This window comes from Entelurus aequoreus, unplaced genomic scaffold, assembly GCF_033978785.1.
Source record: "Entelurus aequoreus isolate RoL-2023_Sb unplaced genomic scaffold, RoL_Eaeq_v1.1 HiC_scaffold_165, whole genome shotgun sequence".
NCBI lineage: Eukaryota > Metazoa > Chordata > Actinopteri > Syngnathiformes > Syngnathidae > Entelurus > Entelurus aequoreus.
The window spans coordinates 51,680-77,110 of record NW_026908093.1 but is presented as its reverse complement, the minus strand read 5'-3'; the positions used below and the strand labels follow the sequence as shown (position 1 = coordinate 77,110).

The following is a 25,431-nucleotide window of genomic DNA, read 5'->3' as shown; positions in this document are numbered from 1 at the left end:
CATCCATACAGGTCACACTGAGGGTAGCCGCATAAACAACTTTAACACTGTTACAAATATGCACTACACTGTGAACCCACACCAAACAAGAATGACAAACACATTTCGGGATAACATCCGCACCGTAACACAACATAAACACAACAGAACAAATACCCAGAACCCCTTGCAGCACTAACTCTTCCGGGACGCTACAATATACACCCCCCCGCTACCACCAAACCCTGCCCACCTGAGCCCTGACATTAATGAACTAGCATCCCAGAAAAGATGTCAGGTATCTGGCTTGGGCACATCAGATTAGATCAGTGTGTTGCAAACTGAGCAGTAAAAAGGCCTGAATGGTTGGTTTATTCATTGTTATTTTATTTTCAAATTTATTAGCCTGTGGAAAAAGTTAATGTCGATATTTACCTCAGAAGGCTGCAAATAGAAAAGAGGCATTCCATTTTTTTATTTAAATTGTATTTAATAGACCATTGATGTTTTTTCGTTTGTTTTTTGAAAGTTGATTTTGCACTATTAAGTTATATAAGCGTTGCTTGTTCCATATTCAGTGTTAAAAGCAAATCAGTGTAGCAAACTGAGCAATAATTAACATTTTATTCATGCACTTTCTCTTGCTACTTCAAGGCTTGAATGTTTGATTCATTCATTATTATTTATTTTCTAATGTATTATTGGCCGGTGGAAAAAGTTTATTTTGATATTTAACTCAGAAGGCTGCAAATAGAAAAGAGGCATTACATTTTTATTTAAATTTTATTTGATATGCCATTGATATTTTTTGAATTATTATTATTATCATTTGAAACTCGATTTTGCATGTCACTATAAGATAAGCCTTGCTTGTTCAATATTCAATGCAAAACTTGTTTGGGTCCCTATTAAAAGGTTAAATTGTTCAACCTTGGCCCGCGGCTTTGTTCAGTTTTAATTTTTGGCCCACTCTGTATTTGAGTTTGACACCCCTGCCCTAGTGGATATATTTGTATTGAGTGATGGACAGTTATTTACCTTTAAAACATCCATAGTGTTCCAACTATGATATGCTGTGATACAGTAACAAACATTACAGTACTCAATAATAATTATTCATCTGGCAATTAATAAGATAGTAGCAGTTGGAGGGACAATATGATGTCTGAGTATTTTACTCTGAAATTACTGTTAGACAAAAGGTTTTCAATAAAGTAACAATAGAGATACCTTGCATTAACCGTTCGTAACTGGTTAAAATACTGTGCGATAATCCTAATGTGTATTTGAATAATTTTTATTTTTTTTAAAGAGACGTTATTTTGGCATGTGACGTCATCAACAAGCGGAAAAACGCTGTGACGTAAATCCAAGATGGCGGCTCGCCGTTCCACGATGAAATTTTGGAAGCCGGGTAAGTAATTCTAGATAATTGTAAAAGCAGAACTTAAAAAAATATATCCGTCATTAAATTGATTAGACTACAAACAGCTACACAGGCCCATCAGCGCCTGCATGTTTTTGGTCAATTTGGAATCTGCGCGATACATAGCTCAGATGTTACCTTTCAAAATAAAACACGGGGCGCAAAGTGCGCCAGCTAACTAACTAAATACTAGCTAACAGCGCATCGCATTGTAAGTCTCGGTACACCTCAACCCACTACCTGTGCCTCGTTCAGGGTCCGAAGCACCGGGGATCTCCGAGGAGCGAGAACTTAACACGGAGACAATTGGTTCCACAGCCGTCTTCAACCCGTTCATTGCGCTGTCCATAGAGAAGCAGAGGCAGAAGCTCCCTGTTTTCAAGGTGTGCCTAACAATTTCCGAGATACTTGACGCCCCACCGAGGTGAAGTAACTGTATCTCATGGGGCACAATTGTTGTCTATCCAGCACAGAAACAACATCCTGTACTTGGTGGAAAGCTTCCAGACTGTCATCATAGTTGGAGAAACCGGATGTGGAAAGACGACACAGATACCTCAGGTTTGTACAACATTTTGACACAGTGGCGACTTGTCCAGGGTGTACCCCGCCTTCCGCCCGAATGCAGCTGATATAGGCTCCAGCACCCCCCCGCGACCCCGAAAGGGACAAGCGGTAGGAAATGGATGGATGGATGATGGTATTTTGTCTTCAGTGGAATAAGAATATGTCCTTTGCTGCAATGCAGTGATGCTCCTAATGTGGCTTAACCTTAACCACCTCTGAGGTGCTTGAGCTCAGTTTGTGTTGTGTCAGCTCATCAGTGTGCTCTTCTCATCTGGAGCTATCTTTTTGTCACTTATTTCCCATCAGTACCTGCTGGAGGCTGGCTGGGCAGCAGAAGGGAGGGTGATTGGCGTGACACAGCCTCGACGCGTGGCTGCTATCTCTGTAAGAGCTCTGCAGATGTCCTGCAACAGCTTTTTCTTTGCGAGAGTCCTTTCACTCAAGGAACATCAGTTTAACACTCAAGGACGTGGCCGTGTCAAGCACTTCTGCTCCTCTGTCTTGGTGCCAGGTGGCTGGCCGCGTTGCAGAGGAGAGAGGCGCTCGTATAGGACATGAGGTGGGCTACTCCATCAGATTTGACGACTGCTCTGACCCCCAAGCTACCAGGATCAAGGTATTCCCTAACACAATTTTCAGTAGGTATTTGTCTGGTCAATAAAGTAGGATATCTTGCAAAAGTTATTTGATTTCCGATGTTCAAATAAAGGGGTCCAATTGTGCAAAACCAACTTTTGTTACCTGTTACTAGGGCTGGGCAATATATATCGATATACGCGATATATCGCGGGTTTGTCTCTGTGCGATATAGAAAATGACTATATCGTGATATTCGAGTATACGTTCTCACGCAGTTGCTTTTAGCTGCTGGCATTACACTACAGGCTCTCCTTGCTCTTTCCTGTGTCTCCTTCTCACAGACAGACAAGCGCACCTTCTTACACACGTCACATACTGTCACGGCATACGTCACATACGTATACACCCTCGCGCAGCAAAGAGGTAGCAGCATGGGTAACATTAGCTGTGATGCTAGCGCAGCCGTGCGAGTGGTAATACGAGAGAAAGAAGGTGCGAATCTGGTAACAAATGAAGGCGTAATTAATTCCCCCAAAAAACAGCAGGGGGTCCATCGTCTGGCGGTGGTTTGACTTCAAGTGGGAGTATGTCGAACAGACAACCGTAATTTGTCAAGTGTGGGGCAAAAGCGTTGCTATAAAAAGTAGCACTACTGCTAATATGTAGCATCATTTAAAAAGTCACCTGCTAGAGAATGAAGAGTGCTTACTCCGCATGTCAACACCTCTGTTCGGTGCCACACGCCCACACCGTCAAAATGCAGAGGCAAACATTTCCAGATCAACACAGTATGAAAAAAAATAGTGATTTTTTTAGTTGTGATTTCCTTCTCAGCATGAAAGTTTTAAAGTAGCATATATTAATGCAGTATGAAGAAGAATGTTTTAATGTAGACACATAGAATCATACTGCTGTGATTATATGCATCAAGTGTTCATTCAAGGCTAAGGCAAAATATCGAGATATATATCGTGTATCGCGATATGGCCTTAAAATATTGCGATATTAAAAAAAGGCCATATCACCCAGCCCTACCTGTTACTACCTATTTTTGTGTATGTGTCCTGAAAAATTTAAATCAAACCATGGAGGCATGGCGAGGTATTTATAGAACAATCTTGCCTTCTTCTAAACTTGCTCCAAATGAGCCGTTTGGAATTTGAGTCTTTAATGACATATTTTGCCCTTGTGAGATGAACAGATATCTCCATATATGGTAGAGGTTTACCCGAAGAGCTTTGCAGGAATCTGCCATTTTTAATTCAGTTCTAGCTCAAAATTGTAGTCAATAAGTTCCTTATTTTGTTCTAATCTCTTATTGTGGGACAGACTGGCTCGAGTCGTACATGCACATGCATGCTAAAATTCTCAGATGTTGCCATTTCTGATAAAAAGTAACGTATAGTTGTAACTTATATCGGTCAGTAGACCTGATAAAAAAGCGCTAAAAACTACAACATGGCTGACGGAGTGGAGACACAGTCGAAGTGGGCTTGGCATGGAAGAGAACATCGGCATGTAAATAAGACAGCCCACAAAACTGCCCATTCTGAAGAGACAATCAGAAAGCGGCTTAAAGATGGTCTGTAAAACAAAGTCCATGCAACATTTTGACCATAGCACCACCATTACATGTTATGTAGACCTCAAGGAAGTGTTTTATATGTAGAATTAAAATCACATGACCCCTTTTAGAAAAGAGACAAACACAAATCTGAACTATCCGTAGTGCCATGGCAAAGTATTGCAAATATGCCCCTAATGTATACAGACGTGGATCGAGTCTCGCTATGTCATCAACCCTTGTTGTTTGCCAGCAGTGACATAAGGCAGATGCGACAAAAGTTTGTTTACTTTCAAGATGTCGATGTTCGGATTGCTTGTGATCTTTTTTTTTTTCCGCCTGTCTTTATTAAAAAGAAGACCAATTGGAAGACAACCACTTTGTTTCTATGCACTAATTTATTCTGATTTCTCAAATGTTTAGTTATTTTTTGTATTTTCACACCTACATGTGAAGTCCAAGTGCCCATTCACTCTTTAATACGAGGATTGGTCATACGCTGTGCGCCTCCTGTACACTTGGGGGCGCCTATTTCCTTTCAGCGCAGATAAATGTATTGCTTTTCCGGTTTACTATGACGTCACACCAAAACAAAGATTCTTTGCGACTGTTTGTAAGTCAACAGTTTAGCTCTGCTCTACCTGATGTTCGCTGTAGTACTGGCACAGATGACAAATATTGCGTCTCCAATGGCTATGCTGATGTTAAATAGAAAGAATCAATCAAGAAATGATCAGAGACTGCGCCACGAACATGACGCTACAACCAAGAAGGTCTCGAAGCAAATGCAAGTCTGAAACAAATAAAGATTGGGGGAGAGAGAGTTTTTTCAAAATACATTTTCGGACATAGAATCATGGAAACAAAACTTTTGAATGTCTCAGAGTTCATTCACAAGGCTTTGTGGATTGATGGAAGGAGTTTTAATTCCAAAGTAAAAGACTGTTTGTGCCCAGATACCTGAGAATTTACGACAATTTTATCTGAAGGAGCCTGATTCGACTATTGACCTCACAGTCGAACAATTGGACATTGAACCCTCTCCTCCCTCTATGGGAGGGAGGCGAGTCCCAACTGAAGTTACAAATCTCTTGGATTCTGGTGTTTTTGTGTGTAGATAATGAACTGCAACTTTTGATCAAACTGTTGAATAGATGACAAAGAGGTGGTTGATTAATAATTACTTTAATAAAACAAATCTACAGCAGTGTCTCTCAAAGCGCACGCACACAGCCGCTTGCCTCTGTCACCTACTTTTGGCTATAGTATATAGCCATAAACCGGCTCAGTGGCCTTGTGGTTAGTGTCCGCCCTGAGACTGGGATGTTGTGAGTTCAAACCCTGAGCCATACAAAACTATAAAAAATGGGACCCATTGCCTCCCTGCTTGGCACTCAGCATCAAGGGTTGGAATTGGGGGTTAAATTACCAAATTATTCCCGAGCTCGGCGCATGCTGCTGCTCACTGCTCCCCTCACCTCCCAGGGGTTGAACATGGGGATGGGTCGAATACAGAGGACACATTTCACCACACCTAGTGTGTGTGTGTGTGACAATCGTTTTTTTAACTTACACTAGATTGCCTAAAGTATTTGGCCACCCATCCAAATGATGAGAATCAGATGTCCTAATCACTTGGTCCGGCCACAGGTGTACAAAATCAAGCACTTAGGCATGGAGACTGTTTCTACAAACATTTGTGAAAGAATGGGCCGCTCTCAGGAGCTCAGTGATTTCCAGCGTGGAACTGTCATAGGATGCCACCTGTGCAACAAATCCAGTCGTGAAAGTTCCTCGCTCCTAAATATTCCAAAGTCAACTGTCGGCTTTATTAAAAGAAAATGGAAGAGTTTGGGAACAACAGCAACTCAGTCACGGAGTGGTAGGCCACGTAAACTGACAGAGAGGGGTCAGCGGATGCTGAAGCGCATAGTGCAAAGAGGTCGCCGACTTTCTGCACAGTCAGTTGCTACAGAGCTCCAAACTTCATGTGACCTTCCAATTAGCCCACGTACAGTACGCAGAGAGCTTAATGGCTTCGGATGCAGTGGTGTAAAGCACGGCGCCACTGGACTCTAGAGCAGTGGAGACGCGTTCTCTGGAGTGATGAATCACGCATTTCCATCTGGCAATCTAATGGACGAGTCTGGGTTTGGAGGTTGCCAGGAGAACGGTACATTTCGGTGTGAAATTTGGTGGAGAAGGAATTATGGTGTGGGGTTGTTTTTCAGGAGTTGGGCTTGGCCCCTTAGTTCCAGTGAAATGCACTTTGAATGCTCCAGGATACCAATACATTTGGAACAATTCTATGCTCTCAACCTTTGTGGGAACAGTTTGGAGCGGGCCCCATCCCCTTCCAACATGATTGTGCATCCGTGCACAAAGCAATGTCCATAAAGACGTGGATGCCTGACCTGAACCCAATAGAACACCTTTGGGATGAATTAGAACGGAGACTGAGAGCCAGGCCTTCTCAACCAACATCAGTGTGTGACCTCACCAATGCGCTTTTAGAAGAATGGTGGAAAATTCCTATAAACACACTCCGCAACCTTGTGGACAGCCCTCCCAGAAGAGTTGAAGCTGTAATAGCTGCAAAAGGTGGACCGACATCATATTGAACCCTATGGCTTAGGAATGGGATGGCACTTCAAGTTCATATGTGAGTCAAGACAGGTGGCCAAATACTTTTGGCAATATAGTGTACATGTACATCCATGTGGCATTACGGCACGTAGTGACCAGTGTTTATTACTACGTGTAATCGCACTCTGTGGGGCTGTGTTCCCATTGTAGCTGTGATCGTTAAAATGTAAAGGTCCATTATGTGCAAAATATAACAACTATGAAAATCCTTAGTTGAACACAGTCATACTATAATCATTTGAATAATTTAGAAATACATTCTTGCAATATTGCACTCTGTATGTAGTGATGACCAATTTGAGTCACTGCCCGTTTTTATGGGGTGAGGGTGGGTTCTGTAGCCAAACTAGGTGGGAACCACTGCACTAAAGCATGTTAACCACCTTGACTTAAAGAATATTAGTTAACCGTAGCTGTTTGTTGTAGTTCCTTACAGATGGAATGTTGGTGCGGGAGATGATGGCTGACCCCCTGCTTAAAAAATACAGGTACAAAGTCCAACTAAACTGTAAAGATTGACTCTTAGTGGTTGCTGGTATCTATAGTGTTCTCTGCTTTTCTCCGCAGTGTATTGATGCTGGATGAAGCACATGAGAGAACCCTGTACACTGACATTGCCATTGGTCTGTTGAAGAAGGTAACCCAAGTTCACACTATTGGCTGATTAATTTTCATGAGCTTTGAAAATTTTTTTTGTTTCTTGTCAGATCCAGAAGAAACGTCGAGACCTGCGGCTGATTGTGGCCTCTGCCACTCTGGATGCCAAGGTATCCGTGTCATTAAGATGAAGAGATATGCTGTTGTGATAAGAAAAAAGATGAGTCACCTTCAGGCCAGATCACGTTGTACTGACAAATGTGATGAAACTATGAAAGAAAGACTTAATCAGGGCAAAACTTGGCTCAGTTTTCAACATCAGCTGAAATGTCATTTCTGAAATCGACTTTTTGTTTTGAAGGTCTACACACTTAGTCAAACTGTGGTATATGTTTAATGTATTTGTCTTTAACAAGGCACATTTGGTCATTTAAATGTTTTAAAATATAATTTGCATGCAAAGTACTAGCAAACAATACTAGTTAATAGTTACATTTTGTAGTTATAAGTATTAAAAGTGGGCGAGCAGTAATTCCTTCTTGATAAATGTTAGCATAATATATTAAATAAGAATGGTTTTCTTGCTAACAATACAATTCTTGTTCTCTAAAGAAATTCCATGAGTTCTTCAACCTGAACGAGTCAGGAGATCCTAACAAGGACACATGCGGAATCCTAACAGTGGAGGGACGGACATTCCCAGTTGATATCTTCTACACTGTCAGGTATTTAAATGAACTAGCCTTAATTTAGTGACTAAACCCAACCTTACCTCCTGTATGGTGTGTCATCAGTCCTGTACCCGATTACGTGAAGGCCACAGTTGAGACGGTGATGAAAATACATGATACAGAAGAGAGTGGGGATGTTCTGGTGTTTCTGACTGGGCAGGTGTGCGGTTATATTTACTACATTTACATGACTAGCATAAATTTAAAGGCTTCATGCACTTTTTTACATCCTGTGCTCATTCTATTTTGAATTTCATTATTATACCTTAAAAAATGTCTCCCTAGGAAGAAGTAGAGAAGGTGGCGTCTCTCCTGAAGGACCAGGCCAGGTCTTTGTCACGACAAGGCATAAGGAAACACCTGAGAGTTTTGCCGATGTATTCTGGTTTACCTTACGCAGAGCAGATGAAGGTCTTTGAGCGGGTGCCTGCTACAGTTCGTAAAGTATGTTACCAAGTATTGTTACCAATTCCATTAAGTTGTTTGAGGGGGTTGGTCGATAAATTAGCAGATGTGAATATTGTCCTAATCAATCCATGCACAGTGGTTGAGTGGTGGTGCATTGGCTAAACAAGAACCAATTGGTTTATTAAAACTGCTGTATGTCACGTTTCTGACCAACCCTCTTCCTCATTCAAACCATTCAATATATGGCCCTACTATGCTCACTCATATAGAAAATGCCAACTCCAATTCGCAAGAATGGTGTTTGGAGTGATTTGTGGTCTCGCTCACCTGTTCTTTCATGTATCAGAATCAGCTATATTGGCCAAGTACAACCTGAGAAAATTAAGTGCCGCATACGACCCGTTAATTATTAAACAGGACTACCGGACGTTTTAAGTCTTGTACTATAGATAGTATTTCAGTGGTTGAAATGTGCTATTTGAGTGATGTACGAGTTATTACGGTAATCTACGTCACAGCAGGTCAGACGTGGCACCAAGCAGTACGGGCAGGGTTTGTTTCCAGAATAGCCAGCCTAAAACGCAAGTGTCAAGGACAGACGCAGAGACACATTTTTAAAACAAAGTTCTGCAGAAAAGTGATATATCAGATTGTAGGTTCATTTCTGGCGTGGAGTGTGCGAGAACCTGTCATTAGCCTTAGAGATTCCCATTCCCACCTCCCCCTCACTTTGCCTGTTGGGTGATCTCTCCGCAACTAAATTTGATACAAACAAAACATACCTCCTTATCAACGCATTAGGCATCGCCAAGAAAACTATTCTCATGAAATGTAAATCAAAAAATAATTTATGTATAAACCTTTACAAAAACATTTTATCAGATCATATAGTTTTGGAAAGAATGTCTGCTGAATCAAAACAACAACTGACAGAATTCCGATCTCTTTGGGCACCGCTGATTTATTTCCTGACCTGACTCCCATGGGGGCCAGGGCTGTGGCTCTGTCCCTGAGGTGGGCCTGCAACGTGTGGTTCTGCGGTTGGGGGTGGATGGAGGTGCTTGGATGGGGGTTGGGGTGTGGGTGGGGCTGGGGGCAGTCGCCTTGGTTTAGGTGGTGGACTGTCGGGCGGGTTGGGGGGATTGCCGCTGTCGGGCGCGGGCCAGTCCGTGCCCCTCTGGCTTTGGGTTTTCTTGGGCTTCCACCTTCCCCTGGGGGGTGGGAGGGGGTCTGGCTTGGGCCGCCCTGTGCTGTGGCCATGCGGGCCCGTCTGGTGCCGGGTTGGGAGGGCTGAAAAGAGGGGAAAAAAAGAAAAAAAGGGGGAAGCTCCCTTGCAGTCTTAGAGAAATCACCACTGCCTCACTTTTAGTACACAATGAAGTAAACTCTGCACGTAAATAACATGTGCATGCACATTTTGTGATGTTAGTCAAAGATCGTAATTTGGCTAAATTTAGTTACTTATGTTAGCTATCATTGAATGTATATTCTATCATAACAAAAACCGTGACTGCAAATTGTTAGTCGCTACTCTTGGACTGCTTTTGTGTCTGTGCATGCGCTCGCTACGTACACGTGTGTACAAGCCTTCGGGGATTGACAACTCTTAAGGCCAGGAAGATTCCTCAGACCGACGAACAACTTTTATTCAATATAATTAGTAATTGTGAAAAATATAGAATATATATTTTCTGTTAAACCACTTATAGTAATGTAAGCTAGCCTGTAATGTTTTTGTTATATTTTTTTGGTTTGAAAAATGTAACTTGGAGCAAGTTGAAAACAGCCCATTTAAACATTAAATGCTTTAGACCAGTGCTTCTCAAATGTTTTGCACCAAGTACCACCTCAGAAAACACTTGGCTCCCTGAGTACCACCATAATGACCAACATTAAAATACAGTAGCATAGTAGGCCTAAATATTTATTAAATCAAGGCAGAGGTTTTATTTAACAAGTATATTTAAGATTTTAGCCACTGTGACATTACACACAGTTTGAACAGTAACACAGTTTGAATTTTTAAATAAAGGATTTTGTGGCGTACCACTAGTGGCGGTACCACAGTTTGACCAATAGCACCTTTTGCTGGTCGCGGTTCGGTAGTGCAATTCATTTGACCCTGTATTTTTAAGATGTGTAAAAACAGTCCTTTACAACTGAGCATCAAATAACTGATCCATTTAATACTAAGCCCTCCTATACTTCAAAGTGCTGATGTAGATACCATTGTTACAGTGAATTTGACACATTTCCAACAATGGTTATAACATTTTATATCTTTTTTCAGGTGGTGGTGGCCACCAACATAGCTGAGACTTCCATTACCATCAATGGCATCGTTTTTGTCATCGACTGTGCTTTCGTCAAGCTACGTGCATATAACCCCAGTACGGCTATTGAATCACTGGTGGTGACACCCATTTCCAAGGCTTCTGCCAGCCAGCGAGCTGGGAGAGCAGGCCGGAACCGACCAGGGAAATGCTTCAGACTTTACACAGGTGTGTTCGTGTCTTAACAGGTCGTACATTTCCTCCTGTGAGTATGATCACACACTGGTAACACATTTTTTTTTTATCAGAGGAGGACTTTGAGAGACTGCCTCCTTCTACTGTGCCAGAAATGCAGCGTACTAATTTGGCCCCAGTCATCTTGCAGCTCAAAGCTTTAGGCATTGACAACGTTCTGCGCTTTAGCTTCCTTTCGGTGAGTAGCTCACTTTCACTTTCATCCAAAGGCAAAGATAATAGTAATGTAATTGAAACCATTTAACAATGCATCCAGATCCTGCTTTTTAAGATTACTATAGACTCTCGGAAATCACAGTTAATTCTTAGTTTGCTCTAATTGAATAAAGACCCCAATAAATTGACACAAACTAAATTTTATTATCAGAATGTCATACCTGGAATTTGAAAAATAGTTTTACTTGAATGCATGTCATTTATTTTCACAAAATTTGGTAAAAATGTAGGATGAAGTGCACATTTTAAACAATTTTGATATAATATTGCCATTAAAAAGGGACAAGTTTTCTAGCAATATTGGATTTCTTCTGCTAACAGAAATGACCAGAAAGGGAGGGGATGGTCTAGTTTTGTACAAAATGATAAAGCTAAATATTTCACTGAGCACACCTGTCGGATCCTCCTAACTCATCTTTACACTGGTAGGAATTGACCTGATCACTGACCATATAGCAATCTGCTGCATCTTTCAGGTCTATAGTTAAGGTAAAGGAGCATGTATGGTTGAAATAAATTGCGTTATTAATGCATGCATTTCTTGTGATTCATCACACATGTATGTTACACACACTAACTTTGAAAGCCCTACTTTGAAATATATATATGTATTCTTTTGCACCAAATGTTTTAGTTTGCTTAGAAACTCGATGGAGAAACGACTAGTGAAAATAATAACACCATGTATTTTAATGTTATGAAGTAAAATATTGCTAATTAGTGAGTTTCTATAAATATCTACTTAATCACAGCTGCAAGGTTCTGGAAAAGCTTGTAATGCATCTTTCATGTTATTTGGCATTTTTACAGCATATATTTTACAGTAAGTGAGGAACTCATCTGTTCTGTTCCTTGTTTTCTACATCACAGCCTCCTCCAGCCCAGACCATGGTTCAGGCTTTAGAACTTCTGTATGCTCTGGGAGGTAAGAAACTTTACCATTATATTAGCCTGATTACAACAGGAGTAATTTAATGATACTTTCTCAAGTACGACCCCTGGAAAAAAAAAATAGAATCACCAGATTTGGAGTATGTTCATTTAGTTGTTTAAATTGTCTAGAAAAATAACAGATTAACACAGACATGACACAAAACTATAGTCATCTTTCTGGCTTTAAGAAACGCTAAAATAAATCAAGAATATAAATGGTGGTAGTCTGAAACAATTTCATTTTTAGATCAGATTGAAAACAATACTATACCAAAAGCCCTTTTTAACCAATATGGAATCACCTTGTAATGTTTTTCTTTTCCAAATCTAACACCTGCCTTAAATTACATCTGTTTATTAGTTAGCAGTTAAAAAGGAGTGTTCCACACCTTGGAGAGCAATGGCTGTAGGTGGATTGACATGAATGATGGCTAAAACACGAGAGCTGTCAATTGAAACAAATGAGAGGATTATCAAACTTCTAGCAGATTAATTGTCAGACAATGTTGCAAAAGATTTTGACTGTTCAGTCAGCTGTGTCTCAAATCTGGAACAAGTACAAACAACATGGGAACATGCACAACAAAACAAATGAAGAACAGATGGGCGGAAACTGGAGTCACCGTCTGTGACCGAACTGTAAGAAACCGCCTAAAGGAAATAGGATTTAAATACTCAAAAGATAAACAAAAGCTGTTATTAACATCCATCCATCCATTCATTTTCTACCGTTAGTCCCTTTCAGGGTCGCAGTGGTCGCGGTTTGAACAACAAACAAACATATTTAAAAATTCATACAAATAAGCATTTCCAATAGAATTTCTTAATGTACAAAAAAAATATAGTAATATTAAAGGAAAAAATATCAATAAACAAAGAAATGTATGTCTGAAAAGTAGGAGAAAGAAGCAAAGTCTTGCCCCAACACACAAGATAATCAGATTTTTAGTCATCAATACAATACATAATCAATTTTAAACTTGACAACTTAGAATTTTTTGTATTGCTTTTTATAATGAACGTGTTAAATGTCATGTCGGGGAGCATTTGCAAATTGATAATCTTGTCGAATCATTATCATTCTAATACCTGCAAGCTGTGAACGACCTCATTGCACTTGTCTACTGTGCATGTACGTTTGTGTCTACCAACCTGCCAAAGTTGTAAACCTTGGGGACATTGATACATTGTAAGTATAAAGAGATATCTGTGCTCCTTTCACTCGGCTGGGTATGTGTCCATTTGCAGGTTTGGACAATTATGGACGTTTGACCGATCCTCTTGGGATCCGGATGGCAGAGTTCCCTCTCAGCCCCATGTTTGCCAAGATGCTGTTAGAGTCGGGAAACTTCGGCTGCTCCAAAGAGATTGTCACCATTGCCGCAATGATGCAAATTCAGAATATATTCGTTATACCACCCAATCAGAAAAAAAATGCTGTAAGTGAAATATGATGACATATTTGTCATAAATTGAAAGAGCAATTGAGGTATTTAACCACTTTATATTGCCTCAACCTGCAGGCTCGCCAGCACAGGAAATTTGCTGTTGCTGAAGGCGACCACCTCACCATGCTGAATGTATACGAAGCTTACCTTAAGGTACAGTGAGTGTACTTTTATGCGCCTATTGCTGGCAAGTCAGGACATCAAAATAGTCTTATCTCTTTAAAAAAAAAATCTTCAGCACCAAAAGAGCTCCCAGTGGTGTCAGCAGCATTATCTTAATTACAAAGGTCTGCAGCGCGCCACAACAGTGCGAGAACAGCTGCGGCGTCTCATGACCAAGTTCAAGGTGGTGTGGACTTCCAGCGAAGGTATGTCATGTTAATTGGATCTACTGTCTTGCATATTCATTCAGCTCAGCCTGCCTTGAATTCTAATGTTGAATGCTACTGTTAGCTGCTAGTAGTCCTCATCACCAATCCTCTCTTGCAGGTGATCCAGATGTGATTTTGAGGTGCATTGCGTCTGGATTTTTTTCCAATGCAGCACGCATTCACCACTCTGGTTCATACAGGTATATGTTTCGTATTGATTGTATTTCTGACTGTCCACCACCTGCTGTTTCAGTAACCAACATATTCGATTAATTTCTCTGACAGAACCCTACGAGACGAGCGTGAGCTTCATATTCACCCCACCTCTGTACTGTATGGAGAGAAACCTCCAAAATGGTTTGAACATTTTGATTGATAGTTCATACAAAGCATGGACAAACTCCAGCCCGTTAACATGCGCACTAAAGCCATGTCCAGCGACAGGATTTGTAATGCTATTTTTAGGCTTGCAAGTTTGCGATATCAAAATAATTAGATTTTTCTAATGAAATAAAAAAATAACCCTGAAACTAGAGGATCTGCACTTTCCAGTGATGTACATGTCATATCAGCAGCTCATAGAAGATGAGGCTTTCATTCTAATTATTCATACACAGTACTATATATTGGTTTGGCCCCAGGCCAAATCTTTAAGGCCATCGTAGACTGCCGGACAAAAGTTTACTCAGCCCTGATTTATACACACATTATTACACTGCTGTCGTCCCTCGCCACATCGCGCTTCAGAGTTAGTGACTTCACTCTATTGCACTTTTTTTTTGTTTTAAGCATATTTTATGTATTTTTGGCCTAAGCTAAGCATTTTTTCAAATTTCAAAATTAACTAAAAATATCAATAATACAGAAGATTGGCAATTACCGTAGATGAGCCCAAAACAATCAGCATTTGCTGTCCGGGATTGTGGCCACTGATCAGCCTCAGTGGCCACTATATTGGATTACATGACTGTGTTAGAGGGCTTTCATAATGTAAAAAAACAGATTTAGAAGGTCGTAAACAGGTTTTTTTAAACTCTATTTAAAAAAATTCAATTTATAAATGCTAATTCATGCTTCGCGGGAATTCATATACCGCGGTCAGGTCTGGGTTCGATCCCCGGGCTCTGGGTTTTTCTGTGTGGAGTTTGCACGTTCTCCCCGTAACTGCATGGGTTCCCTCCGGGTACTCCAGCTTCCTCCCACCTCCAAAGACATGCACCTGGGGATAGGTTGATTGGCAACACTAAATTGGCCCTAGTGTGTGAATGTGAGTGTGAATGTTGTCTGTCTATCTGTGTTGGCCTTGTGATGACGTGGGACTTGTCCAGGGTGTACCCCGCCTACCGCATGAATGCAGCTGAGATAGCTCTCAGCACCCCCCGTGACCCCGAAAGGGACAAGCGGTAGAAAATGGATGGATGGAAGGTCTCAAAGCATTTAACAGCGATAAACAAGCGACTACAGTATTGTGTTGACATGCAACACTCTTCTCTCCAGGGTTGTCTTCAACGAAGTGATGCAGACGAGCAAGTACTTCATGCGAGATGTGACTGCTGTGGAGTCATCCTGGCTTGTGGAGTTGGCCCCTCATTTTTACAAGCAGGCTAAAGTAAGTAATTTTCTGAAAAGCCTATTTATATTGTTCGTTGTCATTTATTTGACAATTGTATAGATTTTTTCATTTTCATTTTTTATGCGCAGTACACAGTGTTTAGGACACATTTGGTGTGTTTAAAGGAGAACTGCGTTTATTTTGGAATTTTGCCTATCATTCACAATCCTTATGTGAGACAAAAACATATTTTTAATGCATTCTAACTAGTAAATACTTCTAAGCAAACGTCAGCTTACAATGGAGCCTATGGGAGTCGCGCTATTCTGCCTATAAAGCCCTTAAAAACGTCAAAACAAGTTCATTTAAAGTTTTATATACATGATGTAATTATATATGTAATGTATAAACAGGCACATTTATAATAAAATGTAATAATTACGTATTTTGCTTATTTTAAGCATACGGTGGCACACTCATTTCAAAAACGCATCACGATTGCTTTGTCCTTCGACTACATCACTGATTATTACTCACTGTAGACTTCATGAGAGCCAACAAACATAATAAACATCACTTACTGTACAATGTCTGCTATTAGGATGCCGCGTTAGCGCTTATAATAACAATATCACTATACTTGGTTATTATTCAAGTCACGAAATGTAAGTGGAGCATTGTTGGCGCTTTTTGGATGGTTATTTAGAGGGCTTTATTGGCTGACAAGAGGAGCTCCTATTGACTCCATTGTAAGCAGACTTTATTTACAAGTTACAATACATAAAAAAATACATCTGTCTTGAATGATAGCCAAAATTACATGAAAAATGCATTTCCCCTTTTAATATATACAGTATTACCATACTGTAGGTCAAAACCTTGACATTTTTCTAAAAAATTTAATACATTGATTAATGTGTAGTAAAGCTACACTTAGAATTCTGCTTCCTTTCTAAATAGTTTGTCTTGGGATTTCTGACACAATTTAAGGGTCTCAAAAGTATTTCACAACATTTCTGCTGGATCAAAAACATGCTTTGTGGGGTACATACATTATTTTTGTGCCCTCAACTGTATAACTGTCATGTCAAACAAAGTCTCAACTTGATCAGTTCCGGTATGAATTAAATTTTAAAACTTTAGACATGTTTATTTTTTATATTGCATCTGTCAATTCTCATACGACCATGTCATTTGTTGTGCTGATTTAAGATATCTTATTACATTTATTACCCCGGGTCAGTCTTGCTTTAATTACAGTACCTACTTGAGATTGAAATATGTCCCGTCTGTTCTCTTTCAGCATGGTTCACTGAGCAGCAAGCGATCCCGTGTCCTCTAAACCTGTTGGTCAAGTCTGGAAGACTCCGTGCCATTGTGTATATAAAGATGTAATATTTATGAATCATTTCCACATGCGCAACTGTGACCATTCTAGACATTACTTGCTTTTTGACAGTGGTCTACTTCTACTTTCTATTAGATCTGTGTGAGAGACTGCTGATAAATTGCGAGAAGCCAGGTGTGAAGTACTTTATTCGTACTTGTACATAGTCAGAGAAGACTCTGGTCCAGGAATGGTTGCAGTCATACCTGGTTCTAGGCTTTATTTTTTATAAAAGCTGTGTCCTTTGTTGGTTGGAAAATAATGAAAAATGAGACTTTTTGCTATTACGTTGCCCCCTCATAACCTAGGTGCCTTTAGGAATCTAACTGGTAGCTTGACCAGTTTTAGTTTTTATTTCCTAAATTGGGCTAATTGACAACACTGTGAAAATACTTCTTTACCTTTTTAGAGATGTCTAGACTGTGTAGCATTCTCACCAGTGTGTGCCAGTTTCCTTTCAATCAGCCTGTGTCTCATTTCATTTTTGACAGAATGTAAATACACAACAGTGTTCAAGGAAAGCTGTGAAAACCAAATGAAGTGCCATTTGTCGGCACAGTGACAGGAAGTGCACTCAGATGTAGCCTAAAGCCTCAAAAGAACTAGCATTTAGCTGTCCTTTCGATGAAATGTGTCACAGAAGTGTACTTTTGGTTCACTATTACCATCTAGCATATAAATACAATAGTTCTTAACGTGATCTTCCATCACTTCTCAAAAGGTTTACCCTCTCCCTTGTCAACTTCAGCATTATCAAGCACTATATTACAAGTTTGTTCTATAATTAGATTTGTTATTAAGGCAGGATATTCAGAAATCTAGGCAAATTTGCATGATTTGTAGTACAACCACTTTACTGTAGTCTTTGAAACTAATCAGTCCACAGAAGCACAACATACAGTAGTTGGGTTAACCAACTCTTCTTGCATGTGTAATGGTACTTGTGTAATTATTAAATACATAAATACCCATCACCTGTCATGTCCCCACATCCTTCAATAAAAGCGCTACATCATACACAGATGAGCGTCATCTTTTGAGTTTCTGTATTTGTAATGAAGTGTTCAGGATGGCCACTAGATGCCACTATTGCACCACACTACCGACAATCTGTAACGCACAAAGAATAGTCATTTGGAACTGTAATACGTTTTTTTTAGTTTAAAAAAAAAATAGTAGTTTAAAATGATTTTTTATAAAGAAAGCGAAATAAATGACTTTTATTAGCAAAATGTCTTTACTAACATTTAATGTAGCAACTTGAACCTCTTCAGTATGTTCCTGCAACGTTCGCTAGAGGGCAGACTAAACCCAGGAAGTGCATTTTTTCAATTTAATTTCAACATTTTACCAATTCAGTTGTTTAAAAAGCTCTCGAAGTCCACCTCAATGCAAGAACAGTGTGAAAAGTGATTTCTATTTAATTGTTGTTGCTGCTTCTGTGCATTTCATAATTCTGAAATCGTCGATAGACATTGAGAATATGATGCAATCCATTAAATGTAACTTAGATATTGGGTTTCACATTGCACAGCGCTTTGAGTCACTTGAGAAAAAGCGCTATATAAATGTAATTCACTTCACTTCACATTTATGCTACTAATTTAACAGGTTGTCTGTTGGAAAAATACACTCCCCTGGTACATTTTTGCAACATTTGAACCACCAAACTTAGACTGTGAAAGTTTGTGAATAATTTTTGTTTTGATGAATTAATCATCAATTAAAAAGTTAAAAAGTACCAATGATTGTCACACACACACTAGCTGTGGTGAAATTAACCTTTGCATTTGACCCATCACCTTGTTCACCCCCCGGGAGGTGAGACCAGCAGTGAGCAGCAGCGGTGGCCGCGCCCGGGAATCATTTTCGTGATTTAACCCCCAATTCCAACCTTTGATGCTGAGTGCCAAGCAGGGAGGTAATAGGTCCCATTTTTATAGTCTTTGGTCTGACTCGGCCGGGATTTGAACTCACGACTTACCAATCAATTAAGATCAATCCATTCATCTTTCTTGCTAGCTAGGAAGCTACAAACATGGCTTCCATGCCCAATAGTAAAGCCTCATTTTTTTATTGTAATTTACTGAGATCGTTACAAGGCTAGTATATTTTTTAAAGTGATATAAAACATTTCATGGGACAATGGCCTTCAAATGCGCACAAGTTTGACCTAGTTTTTCCAATTGGAAAAAAATGCTCTTTAAGATGTTCAATATTTAAGGAAAACTTTTATTTACAGAAATGAGAGTTCATATATTTATTATTTACCTTCCAATTACAGTACAATTGTGAACAAATCTACAGTAATGAGATAAAAGTGTATATCCTTTTAAATGTTTACAAACATTTTTACTATATATTATGATTACATACTTTATAAACACTTAATTTTTTTAATCGATTATTTCTTCGGTGGAAGAGTATGATGTAAAGAAAAGCTCTGAGTGTGTCTGCTTAAAGCCAACATTATTTTCAGATGTTGGCTTTTTCTACACAATAAATATGTTTACTGATATTCTAAAAGTAACATATTTTCCTCCACTTGTTATATTTGCAGTTTTATGCATTTATCTGTATAAAATGTAAAAATTGTAAATCGAATCGCAATTTTAGAGAGACAAATCAATCAAAGTTTATTTATATAGCCTTAATCACAAGTGTCTCAAACGGCTGCACAAGCCACAACGACATCCTCGGCTCTGATCCCACATCAGGGCAAGAAAAAACTCAACCCATTGGGCGCAGTGAGAAACCTTGGAGGGGACTGCATACTGGTGCAATGGATGCTGAGTGGACACGGTTAATAATGTGAGAGTCCAATCCATTGGGAGACCAGCAGGGGAGTAGAGACAAGTCAGCTGCACAAAGACGCCACCAACTGATGCACAGAGGAGTGGTCCATCTAAGGTCCCGACTTTGAACAGGTAGCACCTCATCTGTGATCACCTGATAACCTCTCCACACAGGAGAGGGGGGCAGAGCAGAAAAGAGACGGCAGATCAACTGGTCTAAAAGGGGCCCATTTTAAAGGCTTGAGTGTATAAATGAGTTTTAAGATGGGACCTAAATGCTTCTACTGAGGTAGCATCTCCAACTGTTACCGGTAGGGCATTCCAGAGTACTGGAGCCCGAATAGAAAACACTCTATAACCTGCAGACTTTTTTTGGGCTCTGGGAATCACTAATAAGCAGGAGTTCTTAGAACGCAGATTTCAACATATACATTCACTGAACAAACATACATATACACATACTGTACATATACAAGTACATATACATACATACACTCATGCACATAATCACGTTTCATCAAACATATATTAACGTTGTTGCCCTAGGGCAGTGGTTCTCAAGTGGGTTACGCGTACCCCTGGGGGTACTTGAAGGTATGCCAAGGGGTACGTGAGATTTAAAAAAAATGTCTGTCAAAAAGAACTGTGAAAAGAAATGCAACAATGCAATATTCAGTGTTGACAGCTAAATTTTTTGTGGACATGTTCCATAAATATTGATGTTAAAGATTTCTTTATTTGTGAAGAAATGTTTAGAATTACCGTAATTTCCGGACTATAAGCCGCTACTTTTTCCCCTCGTTCTGGTCCCTGCGGCTTATACAAGGGTGCGGCTTATTTACGGCCTGTTCTTCTCCGACACCGACGAAGAGGATTTCGGTGGTTTTAGTACGCAGGAGGAAGACGATAACACAATGATTAAAGACTGACTTTTCATATACCGGTAGGCTGGTTATTTTGATAACGTACAGGTGAGCACTTTGTATTACTTTGCACCGTTGTATTATTTGTACTCTGCACGAATGCTGTTCGCCATGTCAAAGATGTGAAAGTTTGATTGAATGATTGAAAGATTTATTGTTAATAAATGGGACGCTTTGCGTTCCCAAACAGTCATCTCTGTCCCGACAATCCCCTCCGTGGTAGCAGGAACCCCTATATACTACGGTAATTACACATCAAAACCCTGCGGCTTATAGTCGGGTGCGGCTTATATATGGAGCAATCTGTATGTTCCCCTAAATTTAGCTGGTGCGGCTTATAGTCAGGTGCGGCTTATAGTCCGGAAATTACGGTAAGTTCATGAATCCAGATGGATCTCTATGACAATCCCCAAAGAGGGCACTTTAAGTTGATGATTACTTCTATGTGTAGAAATCTTTATTTATAATTGAATCACTTGTTTATTTTTCAACAAGTTTTTAGTTATTTGTATATCTTTTTTTCCAAATAGTTCAAGAATGACCACAACAAATGAGCAATATTTTGCACTGTTATACAATTTAATAAATTAGAAACTGATGACATAGTGCTGTATTTTTCCTTCTTTATCTCTTTTTTTCAACCAAAAATGCTTTGCTCTGATTAGGGGGTACTTGAATTAAAAAAATGTTCACAGGGGGTACATCGCTGAAAAAAGGTTGAGAACCACTGCCCTAGGGGAAACTGGGTAACACATGGCACACTGACAAAGCTGAACCTATTTTTTACTATAACAATCTACAAGGTTAATATAGGTTGCTTCTCTTATTTCCCCTCCATTCTTCTGCATTCTTTTGTATATCTAGTTATCATTACGTATATGTATTGTTGCATTTGATCAACTGTATTGTTGATAATAGAGGTACATTATTGGTATTGTTCATTATCAATAACGCTATTTCTATTGGTATTCGTATTGCTCCATTTTTAGTGTAATAATGCTCATTGTAATTTCTGTGTTATTATTTATTTCGCTAACTGCTTCTTTGCTATCACTTTTACCATCATATTTGTACATGTCGTATTTGCTGATGTTGCTCTATTGTTGTTGTTGTTGTTGTTGTTGTTATTGTTGTTATTGTTGTGTTTGCTGTTGTTATTTTTGTCTCTCTGTCCAATCCCCTTCTTGTCCCCACAATTTCCCCCTCTGTCTTCCTTTTTTTTCTCTTTCTATCCCCTCCTGCTACGGCCCGGCTGCACCAAATGATAATATAAATACATTTAATAAAGTCAAATACAAATAAGGCAACAAGAGAAGTATCCTACACTTCTCTGTTGTAATGTAAATCTGAACAGCCGATATGGGCATCTACATCAACTATATGATTTGCCTGAGAAGCTGGACAGGACACAAAAAAATACATTAAAAAAAAGAACGCAGATTTCTTGCCGGGACATATGGTAGAATACAATCAGCAAGATAGGATGGAGTTAGACCGTGTAGTATTTTATACTTAAGTAGTAAAACCTTAAAGTCGCATCTTAAGTGCACAGAAAGTCAGTGCAGGTGAGCCAGTATAGGTGTAATATGATCAAAGATTTCGCAATTTGTTTTTTTCTCAAAATTGGACAACCTTACTTCCTTACTCCATTTAGCATATGAAGTCCTTGAGCACGATAATGTCATGTTAGTCTATTCATCTTTTTGTTGACTGTTTTAATGAACCATTGCTCTCACATATTCATAAATGTGTGTTTGTTAGGGCTGTCAAACGATTAAAATATTTATCGCGATTAATCGCATTTTTCATAGTTCACTTAAAATTAACTGCAATGAATCACATGTAGATATATTTTTTTCATCATTAATTAATTAAGTGTACCCTAGACATATAATTTTCAAGTTTTTAATACCATGATGGAAACATTTGTTTGCATTAATGAAATGTGTTTTAAACATTATGCTCTCTCAAACAGCTCAACACAATATGGACAAAAAACATGCTTTTAATGACAATTAAAAAAATATAAATACCTGTATTGGTCTCCCCCCAGATTCTGCATTTTGTAGGATTACAGAATTATTTTATTCCTGTTGTAGGAGCACTTGCATTCAAAGAAGAGGAGCTACAATTCCGTGTTTCGATACAAGTGTTGCGCATCAATAACAAATATCCATAACAATAACAAAATGTGGATTGTCACTATCATGGTTTGATCATAATAATAATAATAATACCTGGGATTTATATAGCGCTTTTCTAAATACCCAAAGTCGCTTTACACGTGTGTGTGTGTGTGTGTGTGTGTGTGTGTGTGTGTGTGTGTGTGTGTGTGTGTGTGTGTGTGTGTGTGTGTGTGTGTGTGTGGGGGGGACTAAAACAACTTTATTAGGAAAAGAAACTAAGAAAATAAAAAAAAATAAAAAAAAATAAAGAAACACCAAGGGCAGGGTCAGGTTTGATAGTCATGTTAATGTCTTGATATTCTGTACATTACGTGTTGTAAAAGTTAATTATATTCGTTTTGCTGTATGACAATGTCTTAACCGTCTCTATTTGTTAATAATGTTTAATATTCAGCCTGCTACACAATCTGTAATTGAGGCCTATTAACCTGACCATGTTATAAAAGAATATTAACATTATTTCAATCTGCCACAAAATGCTCCCTCTATATTCATCAACTGATGTATTAGCATTTGTTTGGGTAAGAATATCACAGATTACATCACAAAACATATTTGACAATCAAGGCATCATCGTAATGAAAAACATTTTTCATTATGTTACTGTCGATAGAACAAATGTGACGTGTAGTGCTATTATTGTGAAGCCGGTGGTGTGTGATTGGTTTGAGAAGAGGTGTCTTGACATGTTTTGACATTGTGACAAGAATAAAAGATATAAAGTCTTCCTACCTGCGGTCTGCCTCCTGCCTCTGTCTTTTTTTTCTACTGAGCTTTTACCCCATCTTACAGTAACAATCTACATTTTGTGTTATCAATGCAGAAAATTGTGACCTAAACACAGAAGTGAAGCTTCTGTCTGCAAGTGACAAAGCCAGCAGCACGCATTTGCTCCAATGGTGCCGTCTTGCGGCGATTGAAGATAAAATAGCCTTGTCTTGTCAGACCATGGCTTTTGACCAGGGGTCCCCAAACTACGGCCTGCGGGCCGGGTCCGGCCCCCCAGCATCCAAAATCTGGCCCACAGGAAGTCCCAAGTTAAAAAAAAAAAATTAAAAAAAAATTATTTATTTATTTTTAAAAATCTTTCCTTTCTAATTTATTTTCTACCGCTTGTTACTCTTGGTGTCTCCTAGTCGCTCAGGCAAATCATATTGTCTAAAAATGAATTTTCCCATCGATAACGTGACAATGTTAAATGTTGATGAACATCAATATTAATTTATGTTAAATGACAAAACGGATTATAAAGACAATGTATATATATATATATATATATATATATATATATATATATATATATATATATATATATATATATATATATATATATATATATATATATATATATATATATATATATATATACACAGCCTGGTCCCCGGCCAAATTTTTTTAACCCAATGCGGCCCCCGAGTCAAAAAGTTTGGGGACCCCTGCTTTAGACATTGAATTTCCATGAAGTACCATTTCCTTGTTAATTTCTGCTCACTATTTTCCTGTTTGTGGCTCAACAGTAAATGAATGCCATTACATTTTCCCACGCTACGGAGTGGACTGAGGGTCAAAAAGGACGCATGTGCATTAATTGTGCGCCAATTTTTTTTAAAGTCAACACTCAACACGGTATTATCGCGTTAACTTTAACAGTTGTAGTATTTTCAGTCCTTCCAGGATTTCACTGGCTTCTTTTGTGATTGTTACGGCCAAAATTACATTTCAGAATGTTGCAACAGAACTTGCAATTTTTTAAGGCTTATTTTTTCGATAACATTGAATCAACTTGTAATTTTAAGAATTTGCGATTTGTTTCTTGTAATCTTAGCTTAAGAAACGCATGATTTTAGTACACATTGGAAAACAAATGTTTTCATTTTTTTACTATTTTACACCACACAGCCTGGATGGCAGTAAAGCACATACTCAGTGTTCATTGTCTAATTACTGTACTGTTGAATAATTATAACTAATAATAGCAATCATTTTAATGACAAAAAACCTCCACCACAGGTTTCCTTGTTGTTGGATGTCAGCTCTGTCGCTGACAAGTTGCAGATATTCTCTGTTTTACACTTGAAAATCTTAAACATTTATTTATGTTCCAACACATTCGCCTCATCCAATAAGAGCATTTGTGACCTGTTTGATCTACAGTACATCTGGAAAGTATTCACTGCGTTTCACTTTTTCCACATTTTGTTATGTTACAGCTTTATTTAAAAAAAAAAAAGTTGTTCTCAAAATTCTAGACACAATACTTCATAATGACAATGTGAAAGTTTGTATTATTTATGTTTATATTTTTGCAAGTTTATTTAAAAAAAGCGAAGAAATCACATGTACATAAGTATTCACAGTCTTTGCTCGTTACTTCATTGATGCACCTTTGGCAGCAATTACAACCTCAAGTTTTTTTTAATATGATGCCACAAGCTTGGCATACCTATTATTACTCTTTGCAGCACCTCTCAAGCTTGTCTAAAGTGTTAGTTTTCATCCACGATGTCTCTGTACATTGCTGCTTTCATCTTTCCATCCATCCTGTCTAGTCTCCCAATTCCTGCCGCTGAAAAACATCCCCACAGCATGATGCTG

At 38.9% G+C, this 25,431-nt stretch overlaps 1 protein-coding gene across 1 annotated transcript; it reads left to right on the top strand.

Moving 5' to 3' along the window:
- Positions 1–1,307: 1,307 nt before the first annotated feature.
- LOC133645483 (probable ATP-dependent RNA helicase DHX35) lies at positions 1,308–17,967 on the top strand. Its single transcript, XM_062040322.1, has 21 exons — positions 1,308–1,393; positions 1,661–1,788; positions 1,874–1,966; positions 2,279–2,356; positions 2,484–2,588; positions 7,188–7,249; positions 7,329–7,398; positions 7,469–7,528; positions 7,971–8,083; positions 8,153–8,249; positions 8,375–8,533; positions 10,788–10,998; positions 11,079–11,203; positions 12,112–12,166; positions 13,423–13,613; positions 13,698–13,775; positions 13,861–13,990; positions 14,112–14,193; positions 14,279–14,350; positions 15,491–15,602; positions 16,849–17,967. Exons 1-21 carry the CDS (start codon positions 1,354–1,356, stop codon positions 16,885–16,887), a joined length of 2,100 nt encoding a protein of 699 aa, XP_061896306.1. The 5' UTR covers positions 1,308–1,353; the 3' UTR covers positions 16,888–17,967.
- Positions 17,968–25,431: the final 7,464 nt, after the last annotated feature.